The sequence below is a fragment of the Pyrgilauda ruficollis genome, unplaced genomic scaffold (genome assembly GCF_017590135.1).
Source record: "Pyrgilauda ruficollis isolate IOZ18807 unplaced genomic scaffold, ASM1759013v1 scaffold46, whole genome shotgun sequence".
Lineage (NCBI taxonomy): Eukaryota > Metazoa > Chordata > Aves > Passeriformes > Passeridae > Pyrgilauda > Pyrgilauda ruficollis.
In genome coordinates, this window is record NW_024526155.1 from 1,306,467 (window position 1) to 1,331,055 (window position 24,589).

At 59.7% G+C, this 24,589-nt stretch overlaps 1 protein-coding gene across 2 annotated transcripts; it reads right to left on the reverse strand.

Annotated features, from left to right (window-relative positions):
- Window positions 1-355: 355 nt before the first annotated feature.
- SOGA1 (suppressor of glucose, autophagy associated 1) lies at window positions 356-24,583 on the reverse strand. Of its 2 annotated transcripts, none has more exons than XM_041478718.1 (16): window positions 24,165-24,583; window positions 16,232-16,456; window positions 14,520-14,678; window positions 11,806-11,868; window positions 7,907-9,124; window positions 6,796-6,915; window positions 6,537-6,662; window positions 5,971-6,201; window positions 5,716-5,823; window positions 5,265-5,432; window positions 4,011-4,262; window positions 3,815-3,886; window positions 3,375-3,445; window positions 1,692-3,132; window positions 1,455-1,596; window positions 356-493 (listed from the first exon to the last, which is right to left on the reverse strand). In XM_041478718.1, the coding sequence occupies exons 1-16, from the start codon at window positions 24,294-24,296 to the stop codon at window positions 465-467; spliced, it is 4,557 nt and encodes a 1,518-aa protein (XP_041334652.1). In that variant the 5' UTR covers window positions 24,297-24,583; the 3' UTR covers window positions 356-464. The 2 variants fall into 2 exon arrangements, with proteins under 2 accessions (XP_041334652.1, XP_041334651.1); XM_041478717.1 differs by having other exon boundaries at window positions 6,796-6,912; window positions 24,165-24,441.
- Between the last annotated feature and the right edge of the window lie 6 nt (window positions 24,584-24,589).

Consider the following 24,589-nt stretch of genomic DNA (forward strand, 5'->3'; position numbering starts at 1 on the left):
GAGCAGTGGATGGAGCCCCCGGAGCAATGCAGAGCTCTTGGAGCCCTGCACAGAGCCCCCAGAACAAGGCACACAGCCGCAAAGCAATGCGTTGAGCCCCAGGCACCTGCAGCTCCATCTGGGTGAATCCCTCCACCCAGCTCCATCTGGGTGAATCCCTGCCTGGCCCCTGGCAGGCGGCTGGAAAATAGGTCAGGCAGCTGCCTCAGAAATCTCTGTTCTCTCCTGAAGCTGCACAGGGGCACCAAGGTTGCTCTGTGTGGGACAGGGTTGCAATTGCCCACCGCCAGGAGCTCTGCAGTGCTGGGGGGGCTGTGGCTGCTGCCCCCTCCCTCCCTGGGTAAGGCTTTTTCTGGTGCTGATAGAGGGATGCGCGGCACAGACCACGGGCCACGCTGCAGCCTCCCAAACCACAATCTCTTAATCCAATTGGTGCCTCTCCAAAGTAGCTCATTTCGGTATTTTTAAAATGCACTTGGTTTTACATTGCAGGCTGTCCGGAGTTGGGCAGGGCCAGAAGTGGAGAAGTGGAGAAACAAAAACAAAAAACAAACAAACAAAAAACAAAAAACAAAAAACAAAAAACAAAAAACAAAAAACAAAAAACAAAAAAAAAAAAAAAAAGAAAAGAAAAAGAAAAAAAGAGAAATATGTATATTCAGCACTTAGAGAAGAAATAACTACAAGTGGCCCCCAAGCAGGGAGGTGGGTGCACCTTGGGAGCAGGGGATGTGCACACACACACACACACAGAGGCACAGGCCACCTCTCCCCACACTGTGCACCCAGCGATCCCAGCCTGCAGCTGGAGGAGCCCTGGGACCACCCGGACCCCTCCAGCAGCCAAGGGCCTCAGCAGCAGCCCAAGAGCAGAAGGGTGGCCGAGGAGGGCCCGCAGCCAGCCCAGCCCGGGTGACCGCAGGGAGCCTCCCGCCTCCTTCCTGCCGGGGAAGCACACACAGCCCGCGGCTGATGCAACCGCGCGGCAATCGGGCAATCGGCCCGCGGGATGCTGGAGCCCAGGCAGGGCGGGCAGCAGCCGGGGCGGGTGCAGCATCAGCCCCCGGCCAGTGCTTCCCTACAGGGCCCAGCCCTCCCCGTCGACACCAGCAGCCTCCCCTGGCTGCTCTCCCTTTCTCAGCCCTCGGCACGGCAGGGTCTCAGCTGACATTCCCGGCGCGGTGGCACCGGCCAGGGCCCCCCGGCAGCGGGTCTCTGCGCAGGCAGGAGGTGATGCAGCCACCCTGCCAGGGTGTCCCCGCACCCCGGGGCTACCGGCAGCCTCCGGCTCCACATCTGCTTCGTAAGCGTCCCCGGGGCCGAGGGGACGTTTAGGAGACAGATGAGCCCGCGCCGCCTCCGAGAGGGGCCCCGCGGGCTCAGCGCGGGCGCTCTTCCGGCAGGACAGTGGATGGCAGGCACGCTGCGTCCCCCGGCCCCCCGTCCTCACTCACTCGAGACCCCCGGCTTCTCCTCCGCCCTGGGGGGCTCTGCGGGGTGCAGTTTGCACTTGGAGGGGGAGTGGCGGACCGCGGAGCGGGATGGCCGGGCAAAGCAGGAGGTGAGGGACTGGGAGCTGCAGTCACACGCCGTGTCCTGCAAAGATAGACAGGGCACAGCGGAGTTAGAGGGGTCAGGCACCCTGTCCCCCGCCACGGCGGGACACCCCGGGGGGCTCCGTGCCTCGTTACCTCGCTGGCTATAGCCGAGATGAGGTCAGGGTCCCGCAGGGCTGCGTCCTTACTGCCCTGGCCAGGGGACGAGGGCTTGGGGTCCTCGCAGCTGCCCTGCTTGAGGACCTTCTTGTTCAAGACACGGGAGATGTTTTCATGGTGGGTGGCGGGGCTGGGGTGCTCGGCTCTCTTGCTCTCCTCCCCAGTGGCCTCCTTCTTCTCCTGGGGGGCAGTGGGGCTCTGCGCCCGCCCGCAGACATTCCTGAAGAACTCCTGCACGAGGCCATACTTGGGTGCTTCGGGCTTGGCCCGGCTGCTCTCAGGACAGCCCGGCTTCCAGATGGACTCGGTGCTGCCCGCGTGCTCCACCACGCTGAACAGGCTGGACAGGCCATCATTGATGTTGCTGAGGACAGGGCTGTCGCGGGTGGTAGTGGAGCGGGCCCAGGCAGAGCCGTTCTGCTTGCTCTGGTGCAAGTTCCACAAGCTCCTGTCCTTGGAGGCATCCAGCTTGGAGGAAGACCTCCTCTGGAGCTTTGGAGAGCCGTATTTTGGGGAGCAGCATGGCCGCTCGATCCTGGAGTGGACCTTATCCAGGGAGGAGGAGATCTGCTTGCTGCGCACGGACACGAGGGAGGAGCTGCGCGGGGACCAGCTCTTACCATGCATGCCGGGGCCGCGGGGCAGGTCGGTCTGGAGGCCCACGCTCACCGTCTGGATGGTCTGTGTGCCCACGTGGGCCAGCCCCACTGTCTGGCTGGAGGTGCTTTTCACCTTCCTCTCGAGCGAGCTGGAGCGGATGGCCTGGCGCACGCAGTTGGTGATCTCCTTCATGTCGTCGCTCATGTTGCCGGAGATCTCCAGGTCGTGCAGCGAGGGGGGGAAGCGCGGCACCGGCGGCACTGCGCTCTCCCCCGCGCCACTGTCCAGCAGCTCCTGCTGCTGCTTGGAGAAATTGCACAGCCACTGGCTGTAGGTGCCCTCGGCGCTGGCCGACTCCTCCGGCTCCTTCGGCTTGGCCATGGTGAACAAGAATCCGGGCTCGACCATGATCTTGCCCTCCTTGTTGTGCACCAGAGGCGCCTCCAGCCGCCGCACCACCGGCGGGCTGTAGTAGATGCGGATTCCTGTCTTGTCGGGTGCCGTGTAGCTCCTCTGGATTTGCTTCTGAGCTGGGTCGTGTCCGGACAGGCTGCTTGCTCGTGAGTAGTCCCAGGAGGAGATGCCCAGCTTTTCCTTTGCCAGACTGTCAGGGGCAGGTTGTTCGATATTCACATATGTACAGTTTGAGGGAGGGAGGCTGGCGCTGTCCCGGATCCCGTTGGGCAGTATCTGCGTGGTTGAGGATGCCTTTTTGCACCGGGCATGGTCACCCAGCCCTGGCACGGTCTTTCCAGAGAGGTAGGGAGAACAGTCAAGCAAGCTTTCAAACTCTGACATGGAGGAAACAGACTTGGTCCTGTGGGAGGAGAGAGAATAGGGATTAAAAGGGGACAGGGAAGGGGACTGGGGGACAGCTGAGGCACTCTGTTCCCACCCCAGTGGGACCTTCCTTGGCACCCAGTCCTGCTCCTCACAGGGAGCTCTTTGCTTCCAGGACTACCCTGGAACAGGGTTGCATCTCCTCTGTGACTCTCAGGGATGTCAAGCCCAGGGGCCCCCTCTATGTTCCAGGGACTATGGAGGCACCAGCACACTCACCTTTTGAGGTTGGTTCCCTTGGCTTCTGCTTCAGAGATTGTCTCCTTGTCTGTGATTTTCTCATTGAGAGCCTAGGAGGGCACAGGAGAAAGCTCCGGGGTCAGCAACCACATGACCAGAGCACCGAGATGGGCTGGAGCTCAGGGGCTGCATCCCACTCCCCTCCAGCACCACCAGCTTCCCCACACAATGAGTCACAGCAGTCCCAGGACTGCATGGGGCTTGCTGCAACTACATCTATTTAAAATCAGCTTTTTATAACCCCACAGAAGCTCTTGGGGGTTCAGCCATGCCCTTCATGCTCTCACTCTCCCGGTGCTCTCCCTTGCAGCCTCATTTGATGTTTAAGGGGGTGTTAATTGGGGTTCACACATCCTCCCATCTTAGCAGAGACCTGATCCCTAAGAGCATCCTGAGAGCATCCACCCTGTCTTACCCACCTCTTTCCAGTTGCTGCCATGCTTCTCCATTTCAGAGTGCTTCAGTGCCCATGGATTGGATCCCTTCTGCAACTGGAGAATGTATTGGTCACTCAACAGGTGCAACATGAGCCTCTCTGGGCAAGCAAAAGCATGAAACATTCTCGGGGCAAGCAGCAGAGGCTGGAGGACACATGCAGGATGGGGGACACCATACCTGGTTGAGTTTGTTCTGCAGGTCCTTCGCTTGCTGCTCTGCCTGCTGCTGCTCCTCCTTGAAGCGAGCCAGCAGCTCCAGCTTCTCCTGATTCCAGTTCTTCTCGCTGATCTGCAGCTGCTTGGTGAGGTCCATGACAGCGCTGTAGGACTCGGCCAGGAGATGCTGGTGCTCCTCACGCTCCCTCTTCAGTGCCACCTTCCAGTCTGGCAGCGCACGCTCTGCGATCCCTTTGCCTGCCTTTGACTCTAGCTGTGGGGACACGGTGGTGGCTGTGAGGGACCCAGGGTTCCAGTGTGGTGCTGGACATTTCCAACAAATGGGCAGGGCTGAGGGCATCCCGCTTGCCAGTGCCACTCCCAAGCTGCCAGGCTGGGTAATAAGCATGTCCCCAAAGATGTGACACACAAAACATGGCTTGCCCATGGCACAGCCAAGCCATGGCCAGCCGTGGCTTGCAGCCACATCATGCCAGCTGGCCAGCAGATGGTCACCCAGCAGGACACAGGCTGAATGTCCTGCCTGCCTGGCCGTGCTCCTGCCTGCAGGACATGGCTCCTGGAGAGGGGCACCATCACCTGCAGTGCTGCCTGAGCAGCCCCCAATGGATGGAGCACCACTGGGGTGCTGCCACCACGGCTGCTCTGCTCACTTTTGAGGAGGAGATATAGGAACTGGGGACTCATGCTCTGCCAGGAGAAATCCTGCCTGGAAAGTGCTGGCACCTGTGCTGGGGAGCAGAGCTGATGTACAGCCATGGGCTGCTGCCAGCACAGTGTGAGTGGAAACCTCTCAGCACTGGGAGGGCAGGGCTGAGGGACTGGTGGGACTCATACTACAGGCTGGAGCTTCCCCCAGTGCCCAGGCTGCCCTCCCTCCACCTCCTGCCTTCCCTGCAGCCCTGCATCCCTTCTGCAGCATCCGCAGGGATCCTGCACTGTGACTCGGGGTGGGGGAGAGGTGGGCTCTGATGCTGCTCTCAGCTGCCTGTCCTCAGGGGGGATGCTGAGCCCCTGTCCCATCCCACCCTCCCCAGAGAGAGGAATAAAGAGCATCCTCTGCTGCTCCACAGTCAGATTTCCATGCCAGCCCTGTTGCCATGGAAACTCTCCTGCCTGAGTGGCTGCTAATTAAGATTCCCACAGTGCCACCCTGCTCCCAGCCCAGTGCTTGGCACAGGGCACAGGCAGGCCCCCAGCCCCCCAGCAGGCATGGGGGAGCTCTGCCAGCCCACGGGGTGCCCGGGGCTCCCACCTGGGCGATGTGGCACTTGAGCTCAGCGCGCTCCATCTCCCAGGCAGCCTTGGCCTTGGTGAACTGCTGCTGCAGCTCGCTGGCACCGCGCCGCTCCTCCCGCAGCTCCGTGCACAGCTCCTTCAGGGTCACCTTCATGTCTGCCAGAGTCTTGATGCACTCGTTGGGCTGCAGGAGAACAGGGGTGAGCACAGGTAGCAGGAGGGGACCCAACAGGGTGAGACTCTGTGGGAGCTGCCCTCTCTGCATCCCAGCCCTGCAGCTTGCTGCCAAGGTGAGGGACAGGGGAAGCCACCAGGGCAGGGGACCATGCTCAGGGGTGATGTGCTGGGGAGGAACATCCCCACACAGGCATGCACCCTGAGAGCAGCCACCAGCCCATGCCACACGGCCACAGCAGGGGCTGATCCTACCCTGATCCACCCCCTGGGCTCATGGGGACCCTGCTCACCGTGTTGGGGGTCCAGGTGTCCCCGGCACACATCTTGTTGTCTGCCTGTTGCTGTGGGGCTAGTTCCTCCTCTTCCAGCAGCAGGTACAGCTCCTTCATGCTGTTCACCTGTGGGTGACACCGTGGCTGGGGTGATATGGGGACCCACAGCCCCTGGGCAGGGATGGGGGACACCCAAACAGCCCTGGGCAGGACAAAGAGGCATGAGGGACACACCCAACAGTGTGGTCTCCCCTCCACGGCAGCCCACTGTACCTCCAAAAAGTCCTCGCCCTCACTGTGCACCACCTTGCCCTGGCGCCAGCGCTTGAGGAACCACTTGAGCTTCATGAAGAGCAGGAGGAAGCTCTGCCTGAACTGCTGTGACTCCTGCACCAGCAGGTTCTTTTCCTGGCTCCAGAACTTCTGTTCCAGCCGCCTCTGCAGGTTCAGGCTCTGCAGCTCAAACTCCCGTCGCAGCAGTGCTTTCTGGTGGTCCTCTTTCAGCTGTGGAGAGACGAGCGGCTCCAGGACAGGCACTGGTGGCAGCCATGTGATGCCTGCCCCCCAGGGTCTGGGCTGAGCCTGGTGCCACCCCGTATTCCCATCCAGGGGAGCTGCACCACTCTGGGAGCATGCTGGGGACAGCAGGGCCATGGGGGAAGCCCTGCATGGCTCCATGTGCAAGGAGGAGTGTGCTCAGCTCAGAAAATGTGACATGCTGTGTGTGCTCCCAGGTGACACCCAGGTCCCCACGTGGGTCATAGGGCTAGGGCTGGAGGTGGCACCGCCATGGGTTGAGCACAGCTGTCTCCCAGGGGCAGAGGCTGTGACCTACTCACCTGGCAGATCTTCTGTGAGAAGTTGTCCACCTCGTCCTTCCTCAGCTGCCTCTCCTGTGAGAGCTGCTCCTGCAGCCCCCGCAGGCTCTCGTTGGCCTCTGACAACACCAGCTGCAGCTCCTTCATCTGTAACAGCCCCAGAAGGGGATGGGAAAGCTGGCCTGCACTTCCCTGTGTCCCCAGCTCTCAAAAGCCTGTCCCACAGCCCTGTCCCCAACCCCGCTGGCCAAGGGGACATGGCTGCCAGCCTGTGTCATACCTCGGTGGCGTAGGAGTCGTTGTCCTCAGCCCGGCAGGGTTTGTAGCTCCGGGGATGGGCGGGGTCCGTGTCCTTGGAGTGGGGGATGCGGAAAGGGTCGGCGTCCCTAAAATCAGGCTGCTGCATGCGTGGGCAAGTTAATGAGAACAAACCAAAAGAGCGGGAAGAAAAAAAAAAACAGAAAACAAAACAATGGGTCTCCGAAACAGTAAAGAACTACAAGACAACAAAAAGGATGAGGAGGAGAAGGAGCTTCATCACCATGGCGGGAGACAATGTGGAAACCAAAAGGAAACACAGGATGAGGAGACACGTGGCCTGGATTGTTTGGGGAAAGGGGAAAAAAGAGAGAAAGAGGGAAAAAATGTGCAAACACCAGTTATGGTGCCATGCAGTGATTGGGGGAGACTGGGACCTCGGGCTAGGGGGACGACATGCAGAACAATAGGACTCTGAACAAGTGAGTGTGCTCCAGAAAGGGGCTTGTGCCTGCAGCCCCGACCACCACTGACACCCCTGGCCCCTGGCACCAGCTGAGACCCCTGAGAGCAGTGGGACAGCAGGGCATGAGCTGCTCTGCACTGCTACAAAGGTGTTCTCCCTTGGATGCAGATCTGCCCTGAAGCCTTTGGTCTCCAAATTACCCTGCCTGGGTACTTCTGGGGATGGAGGATTCCTGCAAGTGGGGTCCCTGGAATTTGGGCTGCTTTTGGAGGCCGCAGGCTGCTCTCCTCCCACCCAGCTCATCCCCAGCAAGCAAAGAGCTCTTGAAACACAATGTTGGGCTAAGCCAGGGAGAGCAGCCAAAACATCAGCCCCTGCTAAGATGGGATTGCACCTGAGAGCCCCTGGTCATGGGCAGGGCAGCCTTGGCACAACCAGCCTGTGTCAGGATGCCCACTGCCTCCTGCCCTGGGCACACTCTGTTGGAGCAGAGTCCTACCTTGTCCCCGGTGCCACTGGCATGCAGTGAGGTGTTAGTTTGGATTTTGCTCTGGAGAGGCAGGAGGGAGGTTACAGTGGGGATCAGGGTTTGCTCCATTAAAGCAGGAGGAAACGTGGTGGCAAATAAAGCGGCAGCTGCTGTGAGGGATGTGGGAAGAAGCCGTACCTGGAAGTCAGAGGCATGCTCTTTGGTGACATCATGGCTGCTGGGGCTGGAGAAGGGGAACGAGTCCGTGTGCTCCTTGAAGCCACCGGTGAGGTGGTCCACCTTCCTCACAAAGCAGCCCAGGTCCTGCTGGAGCACGCCCAGCCGCATCAGCAGCACGTTCATCAGCTTGGCATCGCTGGGGCTGTCACCACCGCTGCCCACTGCCTCGCCCAGCAGCACCCCCGCACACTCGTTGTCCAAGCAAGCCTTCAGCCCCGAGGTGAACCCGTTGGCATCCGAAATCAAGACATCGATCGCTTTACTGACCAGCGTCGCCTGGTCCCGGATGCCCAGCAAGGTCTCCAGGTCCTTGGGCTTGAGCAGTTTGGCAGGGCCATCGGGCACCTTCCCGCTGCCCAGCCCCCTGTCCTGCCCGTCGGCCTCGCTGCCGCCCACGCCGTCCCTCCAGCCGGCGGTGGGGACGCACTGTGCCGAGTCGCCGGCCTCGGCGTCGGTCTCCAGCATGGGCCGGGTGGTCTGGCAGGAGGCCAGGTCGCAGCGCTGGAGGTTGGAGAGCAGCACCCTGTTCTCATACTGCAGCTTTTTCACCTTGCCACTGAGCTCGCTGATCTGCACCTTGGCTGTGGCCAGCTCCTCCTGCGAGGGCTCGCTGACCACCGAGCAGCTGTCCTCCGACAGCGTCACGTCCAGCTCGTGGTCCGACTTGTACTTGGTCAGCTCGTTCAGGAGCAGCTTGTTCTGGTCCTCCAGCTCCAGCAGCGAGCGCCTCAGCAGCTCAGCCTCCTCCTCCACGAACTGCAGGTGCCGGCGCAGCTCGGCCACCGTGTCCCCCGCGTCCCCGCAGCTGGAGACGCCCACCAGGAACCGCGTGTCCTGCCCCGGCAGCTCCCTGTCCCCCTGGCCCTTCATGTCGTCCATCTCCGCCCGCAGCCCACGGTTTTCCACCTCCAGCTCCACTATCCTCCGGCTGAGGATGTTGGCTTCCTCCTCCACCAGCTTGAGGTGGACCTTCAGCTCGGCTTCCCGGGAATGGGGAGAGTCAGCCAGCTCCTCCACGGACAGGGAGCTGTCGAGGTCCCCGTACAGGGACCTGTACTTCAGCAGCTCCTCCTTCATGCCATCGTTCTCCTTGGCCAGCTTGGTCAGCTTCTTGCACATCAGGGCTGACTCCTCCTTGGCAAAATGCAGCTGGCACTTCAGGTCTGCGCTGTCCTCCTGGGGACCCAGAAGGGGTGGGTGTTAGAAAGATGCTCCCAAGGGCCACGGTGACTCCCAGAGAGCCCTGGGGACATGCCACCCTCCCACACCAGTCATCCCAGGGAAGCTGCTGGCTCTGCTCCTGGAGGAGGAAAAGCTTTGAGATCCATCCTGGAGACTTTCAGGGTGAGCCTGAAGAGGGGACAGGATGCCCTGGATGAGGAGACCTGTGGGTCTGGCTCCAAGAAGGACATTGAGCCACCACCAGGGATGTGAGGACCAAGTCCAGCCTGATCCACAACAGGGCAGAGGGGAAGAGAAAGCTCTCAAGACTCCACAGGGTTATTAAGATTTCCTCCCCAAAACTGGCACTGAAATGCCCTCGTCAGGGCTCTGCTTATGTTGCTCAGCCCCCCACTCTCATCACAGGGCAGAGAAGCAGCTGAAAACCTCTCGAAGTCCCAAACCCCAGCCTTGCTGCCATCACCTTGCCAGGGCACTGAAAACCCAGGCAAAGCCTCAGCTCCAGCTCACCAGTCCCCTCCCAAGCCCTTCTGCTTCTCAGGACTGTTTCTCCATGTGTTCTTTTTTTATTTAGCAGTTAGGATCTTGGCTCTTTGCCCAGACAGACCGTTTCTCTGCTCTGGGAGCTTTTTGGATGGAGGACCAGGATTTCCTGACGTCCAGCTCGCAGCTTCCCGTGCCCTGGGGTCACTTGAGTGCTCCGAGCTGCGGCGTGGTCACTGCCAGGAGGGGACCTGCTGGGCTGTGACCCTCACCTCACTGCACCCACTGCAGCTGGGCAGTGCTGGAGGTGGCCAAGCCCTTTGGCTGGGTTGTTGCTGGCCCTGGTAGCCCTCTGCCTGGCTGAACTCACCCCTTTTCCCCTTTCCTTGGCTGGAAAAAAAAAGCTGCCCCCTTCTTTGGGTGCTCTGGACCCCCAGCCCCCCAGCCAAGCCCACACTCACCCCAAACCCCACAGCAGTATTTACTCTGCTGACTTCCTGGACTGCTCATAACGAGGCCTGGGGGGATGGAAAGGGAGTTCCCATGACTTTGGGGTGCCGTTTTATTCCCTAAATGTCCTGCAGTGACCACAGGAACCACCCTGCTACACTTCCATGCTTGTGCACTGGGACACGACCTCACTAAGGCACATTAAAGCTGTGCCCCCCTAATTAGGTGAGGAGATTAGGGGAGGGCTGGTGTGGGCAGGGCAGACATGACCTCAGTTCCTGTTTTTCCAGGGGGGAAAAAAAAAAAAAAGCAGCAACCCAGTGAGTCGCTCTATGCCTTAGCATCAGCAAAGAGACACACACACGTCCCCAAGACCACCTGGAGTGCTCCTGGGGTCTGGGAGACCTCAGTGTTGAGTCTGTTCCCCCCAGCTCCATTTCTGGGGAGTGCTGATGCTCACCCAGCACAGCCAGGCAGGAAAGGGGCCCAGGAAGCCACAGATGAGTCACAGCATCTGTGCCCACAGGGCCACCAGCCACAGCTGAGCAGGGACAGGGAGCCCATGGGGGCCACATCCAGGGGCATGTGCACCCAGGGAAGCCCAGAGCTCCTGGAGCATTGGTCCCACCACAGAACTGGGGCCACCCTGACCCCAAGCTGAAGGGTCTAAGCTCCATGGGGAAGCAGAGGGGGATGGGGTTGTTTCCTGCCCCAGGAGGAGGCAGATGAGGAGCTTCAGCCTCAGGAAGGGGGTGATGGAGGAGCCCACTCCACAGGGCAGAGCTGGCTGTAAGTGCTCTCTGGGGAAATGAGGGGAAGGATGCTAGGACCATCAGCTGGCCAGAAAGGGCTCTCAAGAATGGAACTAAAGGGAGGTGATAAATAAAGACTGGAAGGGAAAGTCTTTGAGGGCCTGGGGGTCTCTGTCCTGTGGCTGCACAGAAAGGCTTGTGCCAAGAACACAGGTCACCCAAACCCCTTAGGCTGCTCAGAGTTCCTGCTGGGAGACACTCAGCAGCATGTCAGGACTGTCTTTACATGTCCATGTACATGGAGGACTGCCTCCATGTCCCAGCTTTGAGGGAGCAGATCTGTTCCCCAGAATAAACCCTTCAGGTCTGTTGCCTTTGAAAGAGGATTTTTCCTCTTGCCTTTCTATCCCTGCAACAGCAGCTCTGCCTCTCCGAGCCCTGGTAACAGCATTAGCGAGTCACAGCAGCTCAGCTCAACAGCAAGTGACAGCTGAAATCCTGCTGCCACCAGCAAATCCCTGCCCTGTGCTGCCCCAGCAGCCTGTGAGGGCAGGAGTGGTGTGGCCTCCAGCCATCCCCACAGGGACCCTCTGCTCCCCCAGACCCTGTGAAGCTCCCAGAGCACTCCAAGCACAGCTGCTGGCACTGGCAGGGGGGACACGGGCTGCAAGAGCCACAGGAGCAGAAGCAGCTTTGCAATGTAAAAGCCAATGTTCAGCTCCTTACACAGGGAAAGGGTTAAAGCCACTGCTGCTCCATTGATAAATGAGACAAGGGAGCGTTGAGGACAAAGAGGATGGCCCAGCACATCAATCCCTCCCTTATGCAGGGGCTCTGGGAGGCAGGAAAGCTCTGCAAAGCCCTGCAAGGAGGGGATGGCGCTGCCATGCCCGGGTTTACTCCTGGCCTGGGCTCAGTGTCCAGCTGGCACCATGACCTGGGGTGTTGGTGGGTCACTGTGGCGTGCCCTGGGTGCTCAGGTGCTGATACCTGCACTGATGGCTTCTTCTCAGTCTTGCCCAAGGAGCGAGACCCCCGCTTCTTCAGGGAGTTCTGCAGGAAGAAGAGAGAGTTATGACCCACAGCGATGGCCCTGCACCCCAGCAGTGACAGGCAGACAGACAGACAGACAGGTTCAGTGTGGATGGACATTGGTGCTGACATTCCCAGATGCTCATGGACCCCAGGAAAACACCTGGTGGGCTGAGGGAGGCCCTTTGCTTTGAGGGAGCTGGACTGGCAAGCATCACATCATGAGGTTTGGCCAGAAATTCCCCCTGCAGGCAAACGAGCAGTGAAAAAGCAGGAGTGAGCAGGAAATGAGCCATGGAGAGTGGAGAGGCTGAGTCACTGTCCCTGTCAGGGCTGGATGGAGCAGAGAATCCAACCCCCAGGCCAAGGGACAGCTCTCAGGACATTGCAGTGTGGGAGCAGCAGATGATGACATTCCCGATTGCCTTTTCCCCAAGCAAGGGATATGTCCTGGTCCCGCAGCAGCATGATGCTGACTCTGCTGTCAAGGTCACAAAGGGACACAAGGGACAATGTCCAGGCTAGTGAGGACAGCTGGGAGGTGGGGAAGGCAGACAGAGCAATAAGGCAGACCAAAAGCACAGTAAAAATGCAGGTGCCCAGAGCAGAGCCACTTATCTGGGGAAGGGAGCTGGGGCAAGACCCTCAAAACATCCACAGAGCCTCCCATGAGCACTGGCTGATCCATGCAGCTGCCCTGGACCTTTTTCCAAGCTGGTGCTGAGGCCCAGCAGCCAGAGAAAGCAGCTCTGAAATGTAAGCTGCTGCCTGTGCCAAGGTGCAGGGCTCCAGGCTTTCCTATTAAGGCCACGACCATCCCTGGAGCTGCTGGAGCTGCGGAGCCTCTCCCAGGGGCTGTTGTGCCACATCACATCCCTCACCCCCACCCTGCTGGGGACTGCAGCTGGCAAAGGGCAGCACCAGCCCCAGAGAGCCCCAGGCACAGCGCCCTGGGCAGATGTGGCTGCCACTGCTCCACCCTGGGAGCAGCCTTGGGGCGGCCCTGCCTGAGGGTCCCCTCAAGGCCAAGCTTGGTGTGGCAGGCTTGGCATGGGGTACCCAGATTGATCCCACTTTTTCCGACCCCTTTAGGAGACAGAAGAGGCGAAAATGCCTGTGCCTTCGGGAATGATCCCCAGACAATTATCCAATTATGGGAGAAACCTCTTGGAAGGGAGGAATAATCAGCCCCAGGGGTGAATGCAGCCCTGCCTGGCTCTGGCTGCTAACAAGCTCTGCCAGGCTCTGTGCCCTGCAGCAGGGAGGAGGAGGGCTTTTAGCTCACTTTGTCTAATGTTTGCCTAATTAGCACTCTGCAATCAGCGAGTAACCCCATCGCCCTTTCTAGACTGGGGATGTGCCATCCTGAGCTTGGGGACCATTTCTGAGCCTGTGCCAGCCAGCAGTGTCCCCAGGGCTCAGGCAGCTGCAGGAGGGGCTGCATCCCACCCCATGCCCTTCAGCCAGGGCAAGGCAGTGCCTGCCTCTCAGAGCTCCCCATGCTGACCACAGAACCATTTTCCCTGCCTGTTTCCGAGTGAGGGAGAGCTCCAGCCCAGCTCCCACTGCTGCCATTTGTTATTCAGCCCGTGCTCCCGGCTGCAGGGAAACCCATTTCACATTTCATGGCTGTTAGCAGGGCTGTGCAAGACACCCCGTGTGGGGGATGCTGCTGCGTGTCACCAGCACAGGCATGGCTGAGAGGGGATGGGTACAGCTGGATCCTGCAGCTTCCCAGGAGCTGGGCTGAGAGGGGAGGGGTACAGCTGGATCCTGCAGCTTCCCAGGAGCTGGGCTGAGAGGGGAGGGGTACAGCTGGATCCTGCAGCTTCCCAGGAGCTGGGCTGAGAGGGGAGGGGTACAACTGGATCCTGCAGCTTCCCAGGGCTCAGCTTTAAGCAGGGATGGCCCCAGAGATCCCGAGCTGCTGTGTGCAGGAAGCACAGTGGGGGAAGTGAGAGCCTTCCCTTGGCTGTGTCTCCTCCCCCACACTGGCCTGATGGCTCAGCCAGAGATGCATCCCGAGGCTCCCCGGGGACCAAAGGCATCCCGGGCAGTAGGGAAATGGGTTACAAGGGCTGCAGTGGATCTCAAGTCCATGCTGTCACCAGGATGCCTTTCCTGCCACTGAGGCTGACACAGATTCCAGCCAGAAGCTGGTCCCAGACAGAGCATGACATGGAGTGCCCTGGACTTGTGCATATGGGTACATTTGTGACTGCCCAGGACACAGAGGGGATTGTGCACCCACCCAGCTCCGCAGCACCACTGGGAAACTGCTGGGACCTGCAGGATGTGGTCAGGATACAGCCAGCACCAGGCACTCTGCCAGGGACAGGGACCCCACACATCACTCGGAGCTTTGCCCAGATGGAATTGGGCACGGCCCAGGGGGCTGGGCTGAGCAAGTGGCCAGGGACATATAAAGTGTCCCCATAGCAGTGGGGAAGTCCCATAGCCCCCCCTGGATGGGGCAGAGCCAGCCTGTGCCCACAGGGTGGGATGGAGCACACTGAGGGCAAGTGCTGCTCGGGTTTCACAAGCATCTGTAGCACGGTTTGGGTTTCAGTGACTCAGGCAGGGCTGGGGGATCCCATGATCCAGGGCCAGGACACCTGCTATGAGCAGAGCCCTGGGGATGCCTCCTGGTCCCCCTCCCGTGTCCCACTCACCTCTCGGAGCTTGTCCATCTCGTTCTGCACCACCTGCTTGGCCAGCTCGGTCTCGATGAGCCGCTGGCGCAGCTCCTCGTTCTCCTCCTCCAGCCGGATCCTCTTCTTCTCCACCACCTCCAGCTCATTGTGGAGACGCACAGAGACGTCCTTGGCCACCTGGGGACACAGCAGGGCTCCCATCAGACTGGGCACAATGTGCAGGGGGCTGAGACTACAGCTCCTGGGCACCCACAGTCCTCATGAGGACATCACCAGGCAGTTACTGAGACCCTCTGGGGGAGACACTGTGGGGGGTGACACCCAGGCCCTTGTGTCTGTCCCCTCAATCATGTGCTGTGACTGCTCTTGTTCCTTCACTAGCTGCAGGGCTGCCCTGCGTCCCCATCCCCTGGCCAAATCCTGCCTTTCCCAGCCCTAGCATGATGCTGGGAGACATTAATCACCTTTTTTCCATACCACAATGCTGGAGAAGCCCTCAGAAGGCTGGAAGAGCTGGTAGGCAGCAGCAGAGCAGGCAGCCTGTCGCTGCAGGCAGCAGCTGTGCCGGCCAGGAGAAAGGCGAGCTGCTGCATCACATTACAGAAAAACCAGCAGCTGCCCCGGGTGAAGGGTGCCTACATCCCCCCCCAGAGCTCCCCCTCTCCAGAGCCCTGCACGGGAGCAGTCCTCAGCATAAAGGGAGCTTAATAACACAAAATATTCACTCCTGCATTTCCAGGACAGCAAAACTTGTCCCAAATGCCACTGCTGTCCTGCACAGCCTGGGATATCAGCACTGTGAAGGCAGCAGCAAGCCCTGCTGCAGGATCTCAGGCCATGGGGTTGGGCTCCTGTTCCCCCGAGGATGGGCTGTGCTTTCTTTCCCAGAAAGGGAGAAGCTAGAGGGGGTGTTTTTGGCAGCAGCAACCCAAGCTGGGGGGGAGCTGATGGGTGGTTTGGGGAGGGGATTGGGGCCCCAGCAGGGATGGGCAGTGAGGCGGGTTCACAGCCCAACACTTGTGGCATGTCTTGGCCCCAGGACTGGCTCTTTTCTGCTCAAAAAACAAAGTTAGTCCTCGAGCTGTTGCACATCCATCCCGAGCTGTCTCCAAGTGCCACCGCACCCCTTCTTGGCAGCAGTCTCGTTGGTGAGAGCCCTCAGCAAACACTCACCAGGCTCCTCCAGGGCGAAGCAACGTCACCCTGCAGAAATCCTCTTGTCCCTGCCCCAGCCCCATGTGCCACCGTGCCTGGGGCTCTGCAAGGTTTTCCTGATGGCCGAGAGAAGCAGCTCCCACGCCTGCAGGGTCCTGGTCCCCACCCTCTCTCCCTGCACACTTGTGATGCTCCATCCTGCAGTGGTGGCCCCATCACATCCCCACAGGAGTAGGACAAGGGAGCTCAGCCCCAGGGCCCAGGGCTGGGCTGGGCTCCAGCCTGCACAGGATGAGCCTCACATATGGCACATTTTCAGCAGTGCTGGCCCTCTCCACCACCAGGACCCCCTCAGATCACCTGAGAGCTGAAAGCACTGCTCCCCACTTCCCACATCAACACTGCTAGCAGGGAATTATAATGTCTCCAACAAAACTGCACATCACAATTCGCACATCCTCACAGAGCTCCCTGAGCCCCGACATCCCCTGCCACCTCCATGCCCACAACTCATCAAAACTCCCTTTGAGGGCTCTGGGGGCTGCCTGGGTGGGGAGGTGCCCTCCCAGGCTGACCTTGACGTCCTGCTCGAGGCTGTGGATGAGCTCGCCGTCCACCTGGCCGGTCTGAGCCACGCGCAGGCTGCGGCGCTCGGCCTTGCGCAGCCGGTACTGCAGGATGCGGCACGTCTTGCTGGCCTGGTCCAGCTGCTGCCGCAGCTCCTGCAGCTGGTACACGTCCTCCTCCATGTAGACATCCCGCATCTCCAGCATCTCCGCACGCAGCTCCTCAATCTCATCCTGCAGGGAGATGTTGGGTTAGACCCTGCAGCTTGCTCTGCCCTCTTTTCCCCTGTGACACCTCCCCACCATGGCTCTCCATCCCTCATCCATCCATTCCGCATCCATCCATCCATCCATCCATCCATCCATCCATCCGACGAACCATTTTCACAGGTCTTCAACCCCTTGGGCCAAGCCCAATCCTTGCAGGAAAAGGCTCAGAGCCAGCTGGATGCCGTCACCCAGGGGTGAGCCAGTCACGCGGTGGGGAACAGCCAACAAAAGCGCCTGGGAGTATTTGTGGTAAAAGAAAGAGGAAGGTGGGGGAGGGAGAGGAGCTGCAGGAGCAGCTCAGGCAGCAGCCACAGGGAGAAAAATTAGGTTATCTTTGGAAAAGATGTGTCAAGGAGGCAGGCGAGGGAAGGAGGAGATGGCAGGCGAGGACAGCTGTTAGGGGAGGGAACGTGGGGACATGAACCAGATGCCACCAGTGCTAGGGACCAGAGGCTGCCCCTTGTTTTGCCACCAAGCAGCAACCCTTGGGCTGGGTCCTCTGTTCCACCTCTTCCCAGTCTCATCAGCTCTCCCAGTGACCTCCTCCAGCACAGCAGAGCCTTTGGCACAGAGCAATTGCATCACTGCCACAGCAGGGCCAAGGGTGACATCCTGCTGGCACCAGCACTGACCCAGAGCCTCCTCCGGGGATGTGGCACACGACTACTGTGGGCCCCCAGTGCCACCTCCTCATCCAGAACAGGACTGTGGTCATTGGGGCTGCTCAAGGACTGTCCCCTCTGGTCCCTGGGAACTGACCAAGCTCTGTCCATGTCACCACGAACATGGTGCCAACCCAAATCCCCTGAGCAAACGCTCCACCCACCACCGGCTGTTCTCCTCAACCAGACCCAGTGGGACCAGGGATCCCTCCTGGGAAGGGTTCAAGCATCTGCTTTCCTGCCAAAACCCCTGCCACTAAAGACCTCCTGACATTGCCAAATGCGACTGCCACTTGAGAAGTGAGTGGCTCACACTGCCACTCTGCACTGTGGCATGGTCAGGGAGGGAACAAAAGGATCTGGCACAGGCATTGAGGATGCTCAGCCCTGATTCACCCTGGGCAGAGGGGACAGGGGACTGTCCCCTCATTCCTGTGACAGCGACCTAGAGCCCGAGATGGCAGCTCTGTGCTGGCTCTGCCAGGCGCTGGCACAGTGGCTGCCACACTCACCCTGCCTGACAAAGCCCCAGCTGCAAGAACTCCCTGAAGGGAGAAGCCAAGCCTGGGGAAAGGGCCGGCAGCTGCAGGGACAAGTCACAGTCACTCACTGTTGGCTTTGAACACTTTGTAACAAAGAAGGAACCTCAATTAGACAATCCCGGATTATCTCCTGGCCTGGGCTGCCGGAGCCCGGTGGCACCATGGCCACCAGGGTCCTGTCACCCTCTGCTGCTCTGCTTCTCCACAGGGGGTCTTGAGAACAGAGCTGCTTCTGTTCTGGCTCAGAACAGAAACAGCCCCGAGGCTCTGAGATCAGCACAGGGGGTCCTGGGGACACCCGCCAGGCTGATCCAGCCCGAGACTGTCCTGTTAAGGGGCATCACTGCAGATATGTTTGAGAAAACCTCCTGGACACATCAGGTGTGAAACCCCCCCAGGGACAAACCACATGTGCTGGCAGACAGCCCTGCAAGGGCTGGGATGCACCATGGGGTGACAAACTCTATGGGGAAACCCCACCAGCACTGCCACCTCCCCCCCGGCAGGGCCACAGCCCTGGGGGCACCAGCAAAACGCCCATAAACCAAACCAGCCTGGAGAGCTGGTTTGTGGCATCTATTCCTTGGGAGCTTTCACACAAAAAAAGGCATTATGGGTTGCAGGTGAGCCGGCGCACTGCAGGGTGGGGGAAACAGCCTTCCCTTCACCACCACCGAGTCGTGGCTGGAATACAACTGCAATCCTCCCTCAGTGCTCTCCGTTCCAGCTCTCACTTGCCTGTGGCTTTCCCAGGCAGCAGCTGAGCAGGGCAGGGAGCAGGGACCTTGGAAAAAAACCAACCACATCTTGCGTTTGCTGGAAGAAAGCCTGGGCTTGCCCTGCTAAGAGCTCCTGCTTGTTTATGCTCTGGGTTGTAGCAACCGTTATTTTAGGGGGAGGCAGTGTCCAGCCTGGGCAAAGCCTGGAATCAAACCCATGGAGTGGGGCTGGGGGGATTTGCAGCACTGGGGGCTGGGAAAGCAGTGCCTGTCTTTGCTCCAGCTGCAGGAATTCACCCACATCCCATAACCTGATAAATCCTCTGAGTGGATGCAGCCTGGCAGGCGCACAGCCTGCCCCAGTTTGCCCCACGGAGGCAAACCATGCTGCTAAGCCACAGTAAAGGGATTAGGATTGGAGAGTGGAAAAATGCCAAGAAGAGAGCTTGGAGGACAGAGCTGATCTGCTAAGGCAGCACTGGGGTCCCCTCACAGCTTCAGGAGTCCATGATGGCCACAGAGCCTCACCCTTTGCACATTTTCTGGAGCTGATGCCCAACCCAGCAAAAAATCCGTTTGGATTAAGGTGAGAGCAGAATCAGGAGAGGGGAGGAACCCCACAGAAACATCCCAAATTCAGGGGTGGCATTGAGCATGGAGCACTGTAAGTGATGTTAAATGAAGTGTGACACGGTGACAGGTGGGCAACACTGAGGAGGAGATAAATGACTTCTTTCCAACACAAATGCCCCTGGGGACTGCCCTGCTGGGCTACTGCACGGTGAACAACAGGGTGCCCATCCCTATGTGGAGTCACAGCCTCTCAGCATCCATGGGCTGTTTCCCTGCTCCAGGATCAGCCACCACTGCACCCTGCTCATCCCATCTCTGCAGCAGCAAAGATTTCACAGGGTTTTTACACTGGAAATCTCCTGTCTCAGAGAAAACGCTGGGAATCTGCAGTCCAGGGAGACTCATTTGAATGCCCCAGGGATTGTGTGCAGAAGCAAACAGCCCATTTCGTGGCTGCAGGAGCCAGGTTATGCTCAGTGGAGGAGCACAAGAGACAAGCTACCTTCAACCTCCTCCACACAAACCTCAGAGACACTGTCTCTCCCCGGGGAGATTATTAAGGAAACTAAGAAGCGGAAAGGTGGGATGCAAACTGCCTGTTTCCAGCTCAGGAAAAAGAAACCATGCATGTTTAGAGCAGGAGGAGGCAACAGCTGTGTCCACACATGCACTCGAAAGACATCAGCTCTTTCAGGAAGCACTGAGCTTTAGGGTGATGACCCTGAGCAGTGACAGGGCAGGACAGGGACCAGTGGAGATGGCAGAGCACACCTCAGAGTGCAGACCAAACCCGTTACAGGTTGCAGAAACAGAATTAAACCCTCGGATCTCCTACCCAAGGGGAGTAACACGCTGACTTTGGCTCCTGCAAGAATGCAGCAAGCTCTGAGCAGAGCAGGGGGCACACACTGCACAACCCAGCAGGACCTGCTATCTCCAAGAAGCAGAAAACAGCACGGGACACAAAACAGGCTCACGCAGCGCAGCCACGGCTGGCTGTGGCTGCTTGGCTGTGCCAACCTTGGCCGGCAGAGCCAAGCAGCAGCCTGCCCGAGGGGGATGGGCAGCATTTTGGGGGGCACACCCTCCGGTTTCCCCCCCAAACCTCAGCAGAGGAGGAGGAGGAGGAGGAGGAGGGGTGGGAGCTGCCGGGGTGTGTGGCAGAGGCGCCTTTGTGCGGAGCTGGGCTGCGCTGGCAGGGCTGTGCCTGCGGCTGTCCCCGTGCAAAGACGGGGATTACCGTGCGCAGGAGAGCAACAAGCACGGCTTCCTCCCAGATTACAGCACAAAAGCAGCAGCTTTCAATTAACTCTGAGCAGGCAGCCCGGCAGGCAGCACAGGGAATTATGCCTGAATTTGCTAGAGGAAAAAAAGAAAAACCAGAGGGGATTTTTAAAGGAAACTGCCCAGGGTGCACAGGCATGTCCCCTGCCAGCAAGGGGAAGGCAGAAAATGCAGCGCACCACAAGCCCGTGCCAGGGTGCAGTGGGTGGAAGGATGGCAAGGCACACCCATGTCACACATAGGGGTTTCTCTGGGTGCGTTAGCAGCAGCTCTGGCCCAGCTCTGACAGCAAACACCAGCCATCCATGTCATGCTGGAGCTCAGTGCAGCAGCCTCTGTGCTGATCCCTGTCCCTGGCTGCCATGGCAGCTCCCCCTTGGTAATGGGAGTGAGGGAAAAATCAACATTTCTCAGCTTTACACCTGCCCCCATAAATTACCAGGCAAACAGCTGGGGGCTCTCTGCAGCCCATCCCATGTTGTGCAGCATCCAAAAAGGCAAGAGGCTGCAAAACCCCTTCTAGGGGGGCTGCTTGACAGAGCTCTGGTCCCCAGCTCTGCAGGTGGTTACTGGGGCTCCCAGGCATGGTACCTGTCCCTGTGGGCAGGCAGGGTCTGGGCAGCAGCAGAGCAGAGACGCAGTGCCAACCAGGCTGCCCAGACACAGCCCCCAATAATGGGGGGGCTCCCAGAGAGCCCTTGCTGGTGGCATGAGTACCTTGGGGGAAACAAGGCACCCAGCCACATAAATGTTTCTCTACAGAGCTGGGAAATGCATGAGCCCCAGGGGATGTGGGGATTCAGGGCAGGGAGCAGGAGGGAGACAGGCAGCAGGGAAGGGCACTCAGCTCCCAGTGTTACACGGCTCTTGGCTAAACCCTTTCCCTCAGAGAGGAGAGGAGAGGAGAGGCTCTGCAGGCATCCCCTCCCCTTACTCCAAACCCTCCCGTGCCCACTCTTTGTCTGCCTGTCCCTCTGCAGCTGCTGCTGTATCACATCTCACATTTTCCAGCCTGCTGAGCAGGGCTGGGAGCTGCTCTCCATCGCACGGCTCAGCAACAGCGAGCTGGGGCAAGGACACCAAGCCACCTCCTCCCTCCCCAGGCTGCCAACCTGCCTGTGAAAACAGCCCTTTTTGGGGAAACACTCAGAATAACCCGTTCAGGGGGGTCACAGCAGGTGCACAGGCCTGAGAGCAGGGGCAAGAGGTGATCCCAGCTCACCCAGCACACCCAGAGCGGGGGGAGAAAAGCAGAGCCCTGCACAAATGTGGGGTGCAAAGAGAAATGTGTGCTTAAACAAGTCGGTTTTATTATGGCAGCCAGGGAAAGAAGGGACGTGAGCTGGCACTGCTGGAGCTCTGCTGGGAAGCTCCCAAACCCAGCGTGCATCACACAGGCGTAGTAGCACCACACACGTCTGGCTCGTGCCAGAACGTCACCAAAGCCCTCCCACCCCCAAAAATCCTCATCTCGCTCTAAATACGCACTAGGTTTTAGCTGGTGCTGATGAACACATGAAAAAAATATTCATTTGCAGCTTTTTGGGTGAGTCCCAGGAAATAAGTCACTGGGATAAGCCTGATTCATCCACACTCGAGCAGAGGAGAGCTGCATGGCAAGACGGGCAGTGCCAATCCCTCGGGTTAGGGCTTTATTTTTGTTTTAAGTCCTGAAATGCCTGAATTTTTAGCACAGATGGCACAAGCCAGCACTCTGCTGCAGCCCAGCCCAGTTTCCTGCTCCTTGCTGGAGAAACTAGGCAAATCTTCCAACATTTTTTGGACCACAAGAGGTGTGTGCTCTGGGCTTCTGCCCAGCTGGAGCCATGGTACCACCATAGCCACCTCCTGCTCCACAGTCAGGAGAAACAAGCTACAACACAGAAACATGGATATAAGCAGGATGCACGTGGCAGGGAGGGGACACAAGTGTTGGCAAAGAAGGGACGATGCCACCGGCATCCCCGTGGCCATTCCTGGTGCACACCTCCAGCACCTCTGCCCTCTCCCACTGCCCCTGGCCAGGGGACTTCAGCTGCCACCCCTCAGGGCAGGTAAATCACTCACACCCTGCTGGCCTGCAGCTTGCCAGGAAGGAGATCACGTGGGAATGGAGGAAGCAGGAATGGCAGTGCTTGCACGCGTGTTCTTGGAAACCCAGGGGCCTCATCTGTATTTTTCCAGCCCCCAGTAAATCAAAGCCCTTAAGCTGTTGCTGCTAATTTTGGCAGGAGTTGGGACACCAGCCATGCACTGGGGCTTTGCTAATGGACAAAGGGCCTGATTGAGCATCTTCCAGTGCATCACCCAATGCCCACCTCGGAGCTGGAATCCTGACACTTTCACAAACTTGGGCAGCAGCGGAGGGGAGCTGGCCTGACTTCCAACCTGCAGCACCCAAAGAGCAGCTGGGGAGCCTTGGTACCCAGCCCTGAGCTCGCCAGCAGCTGACTGCCCAAGCAGCTCAGCCACAGCTCCACCCTGAAGGAGAGCAGAGGGCACAAAATGCCTGCAGCCACCCCAGGACATGGCATCAGGCTGATGTGTGAACAGAGGTGAGATGGCTCAGTGTCCCTGTCCCCTCACAGCACGTCTGCCCTGGCTCAACCATGCCCCTGTGAACGAGGCAGACCTGGAAAAAGGCCCCGGGGAGCACAGGAACCAGCGGGAAGAAGAGAGCTGGAAAATGTCCCCAGGGTCTGGCAGCAGCAGAGGCAGGGAGAACAGCGGGGAGCCATGCCCAACAGCCAGGCCATGCCCAGCTGCACGGGTCAGTTTATGCCATACTGTGTCCCAGGATGCCCATCCAGGCTGAGCACATCCATACTCTGCTAAGCTGTGCCTTGCTAAGCTCCAGCCCAGGCTGTGCCAAGCCTTGCCACGCCAAGCTGGGTCCATGCTAGCCTTGGTCGTGCTGCACCCAATGTGCCGTGCCAGGGCAAGCCATGCCCGGCTGGATCATGCTGGCTAACCTGGCCCACGCTGTGCCAAAGGCTGCCCTGTGCCAAGCCGTGCCATGGAACACTGAGCTGAGCGGTGCCCAGCATGCCACACCACGCTGGACCATGCCCAGCTGGGCCATGCTGTGCCAAGCTGAGCTCTGCCCTAGGTTCAGCGTGGCCATGGCAGGCTTAGACAAGCCAGGCCCTACATCCAGTCATGCTACGCTGTGCCAAGTCAAGCCCAGCCACAGCACGGCAGGCCAGCATTCCCTGGCTGTGCCATGCTCAGGGATGCCATGCTGGGCTGAGCCATGCCATGCTGTGCTGTGCTGCTCGTCTGAGCCAGGCCAGGCTGAGCTGTGCCCTGTGCCCAGCCATGCCCTGGGATGCTGAACTGCACCAAGCTGGACCTGAGGATGCTCTGCCACACGGAGCTACACCTTGGGATGCAGTGCCATGCCACGTCATGCCATTCCCAGGGATGCTGTGTCATGCTGAGCCATGCTTTGGCATGCCATGCCGTGCTGTGCCATGCCATTGCCAGGGAAGCTGTGCCATGCTGCACAGTGCACAGGGATGCCATGCTGTGATAACCACGGATGCTCTATTGTGCTCAGGGATGCTAAGCCATGCTGACCCCTGCCCTGGGATTCCACGCCATGCTATGCTAAGTCCAGGGATGCTGCACCATGCTGAGCCATGCCCTCAGATGCCCTGCAAAGCTCTGGGACGTTAAACCACATTATAGCCAGGGATGCTGACCCTGACTGACCCGTGCCCTGGGATGCCAAGCTGTACCACTACTGCCCGGATACCATGCCACACCGAGCCGTGACAGGGAGGTCACTGCACACCGAGCCGTGACAGGGATGTCACTCCACACCGAGCCGTGACAGGGAGGTCACTGCACACCGAGCCGTGACAGGGATGCCACGCCACGCCGTGCCCACCTTGAGATAGTCGTTCTCGGAGCGCAAGTCTTCCAGCTCGCGGAGCAGCCCGTCGGTGCCGGCGTCCAGCAGCTCCTCGGTGAGGTCGGAGAAGGCGAGCGAGGTGCTGAGCTGCAGGCGGCTGCTGGCCATGGAGGCGGCCGAGGGCTCCTCGGGCAGCGGCGACGCCTCTCCGGCCGAGGGCGGCGGCGGCGGGGCGCTGCCCGGGGACTCGCCATCGCTGCCGCTCAGCCCCAGCTCCAGCGACAGCAGCTTCGCCTCCTCCGAGGCGCTGCAGTCCGACACCTCCGAGCTGCTGTCGGTCAGTCCGGACCCCGGCCCGGGCCCGGGCACCGAGCGGGGTCCCGACCCGCTCCTTCTCGCCCCGGGGGCCGCCGTCTCGGCTCCGTGCCGCCGGCCCTTCGGCCGCGCCGCGCCGCGCCCCG

What these genes read in the sequence shown, in the direction of transcription:
- SOGA1 (XM_041478718.1), bottom strand. Translation starts at nt 24,296, where the DNA reads ATGGCCAGCAGCCGCCTGCAGCTCAGCACCTCGCTCGCCTTCTCCGAC. An exon ending in TCTCACAGAAGATCTGCCAG is followed by an intron (nt 6,202 to 6,536) that starts GTGAGTAGGTCA and finishes GTCTCTCCACAG; the next exon opens with CTGAAAGAGGACCACCAGAA. An exon ending in ACACCTGGACCCCCAACACG is followed by an intron (nt 5,433 to 5,715) that starts GTGAGCAGGGTC and finishes GTTCTCCTGCAG; the next exon opens with CCCAACGAGTGCATCAAGAC.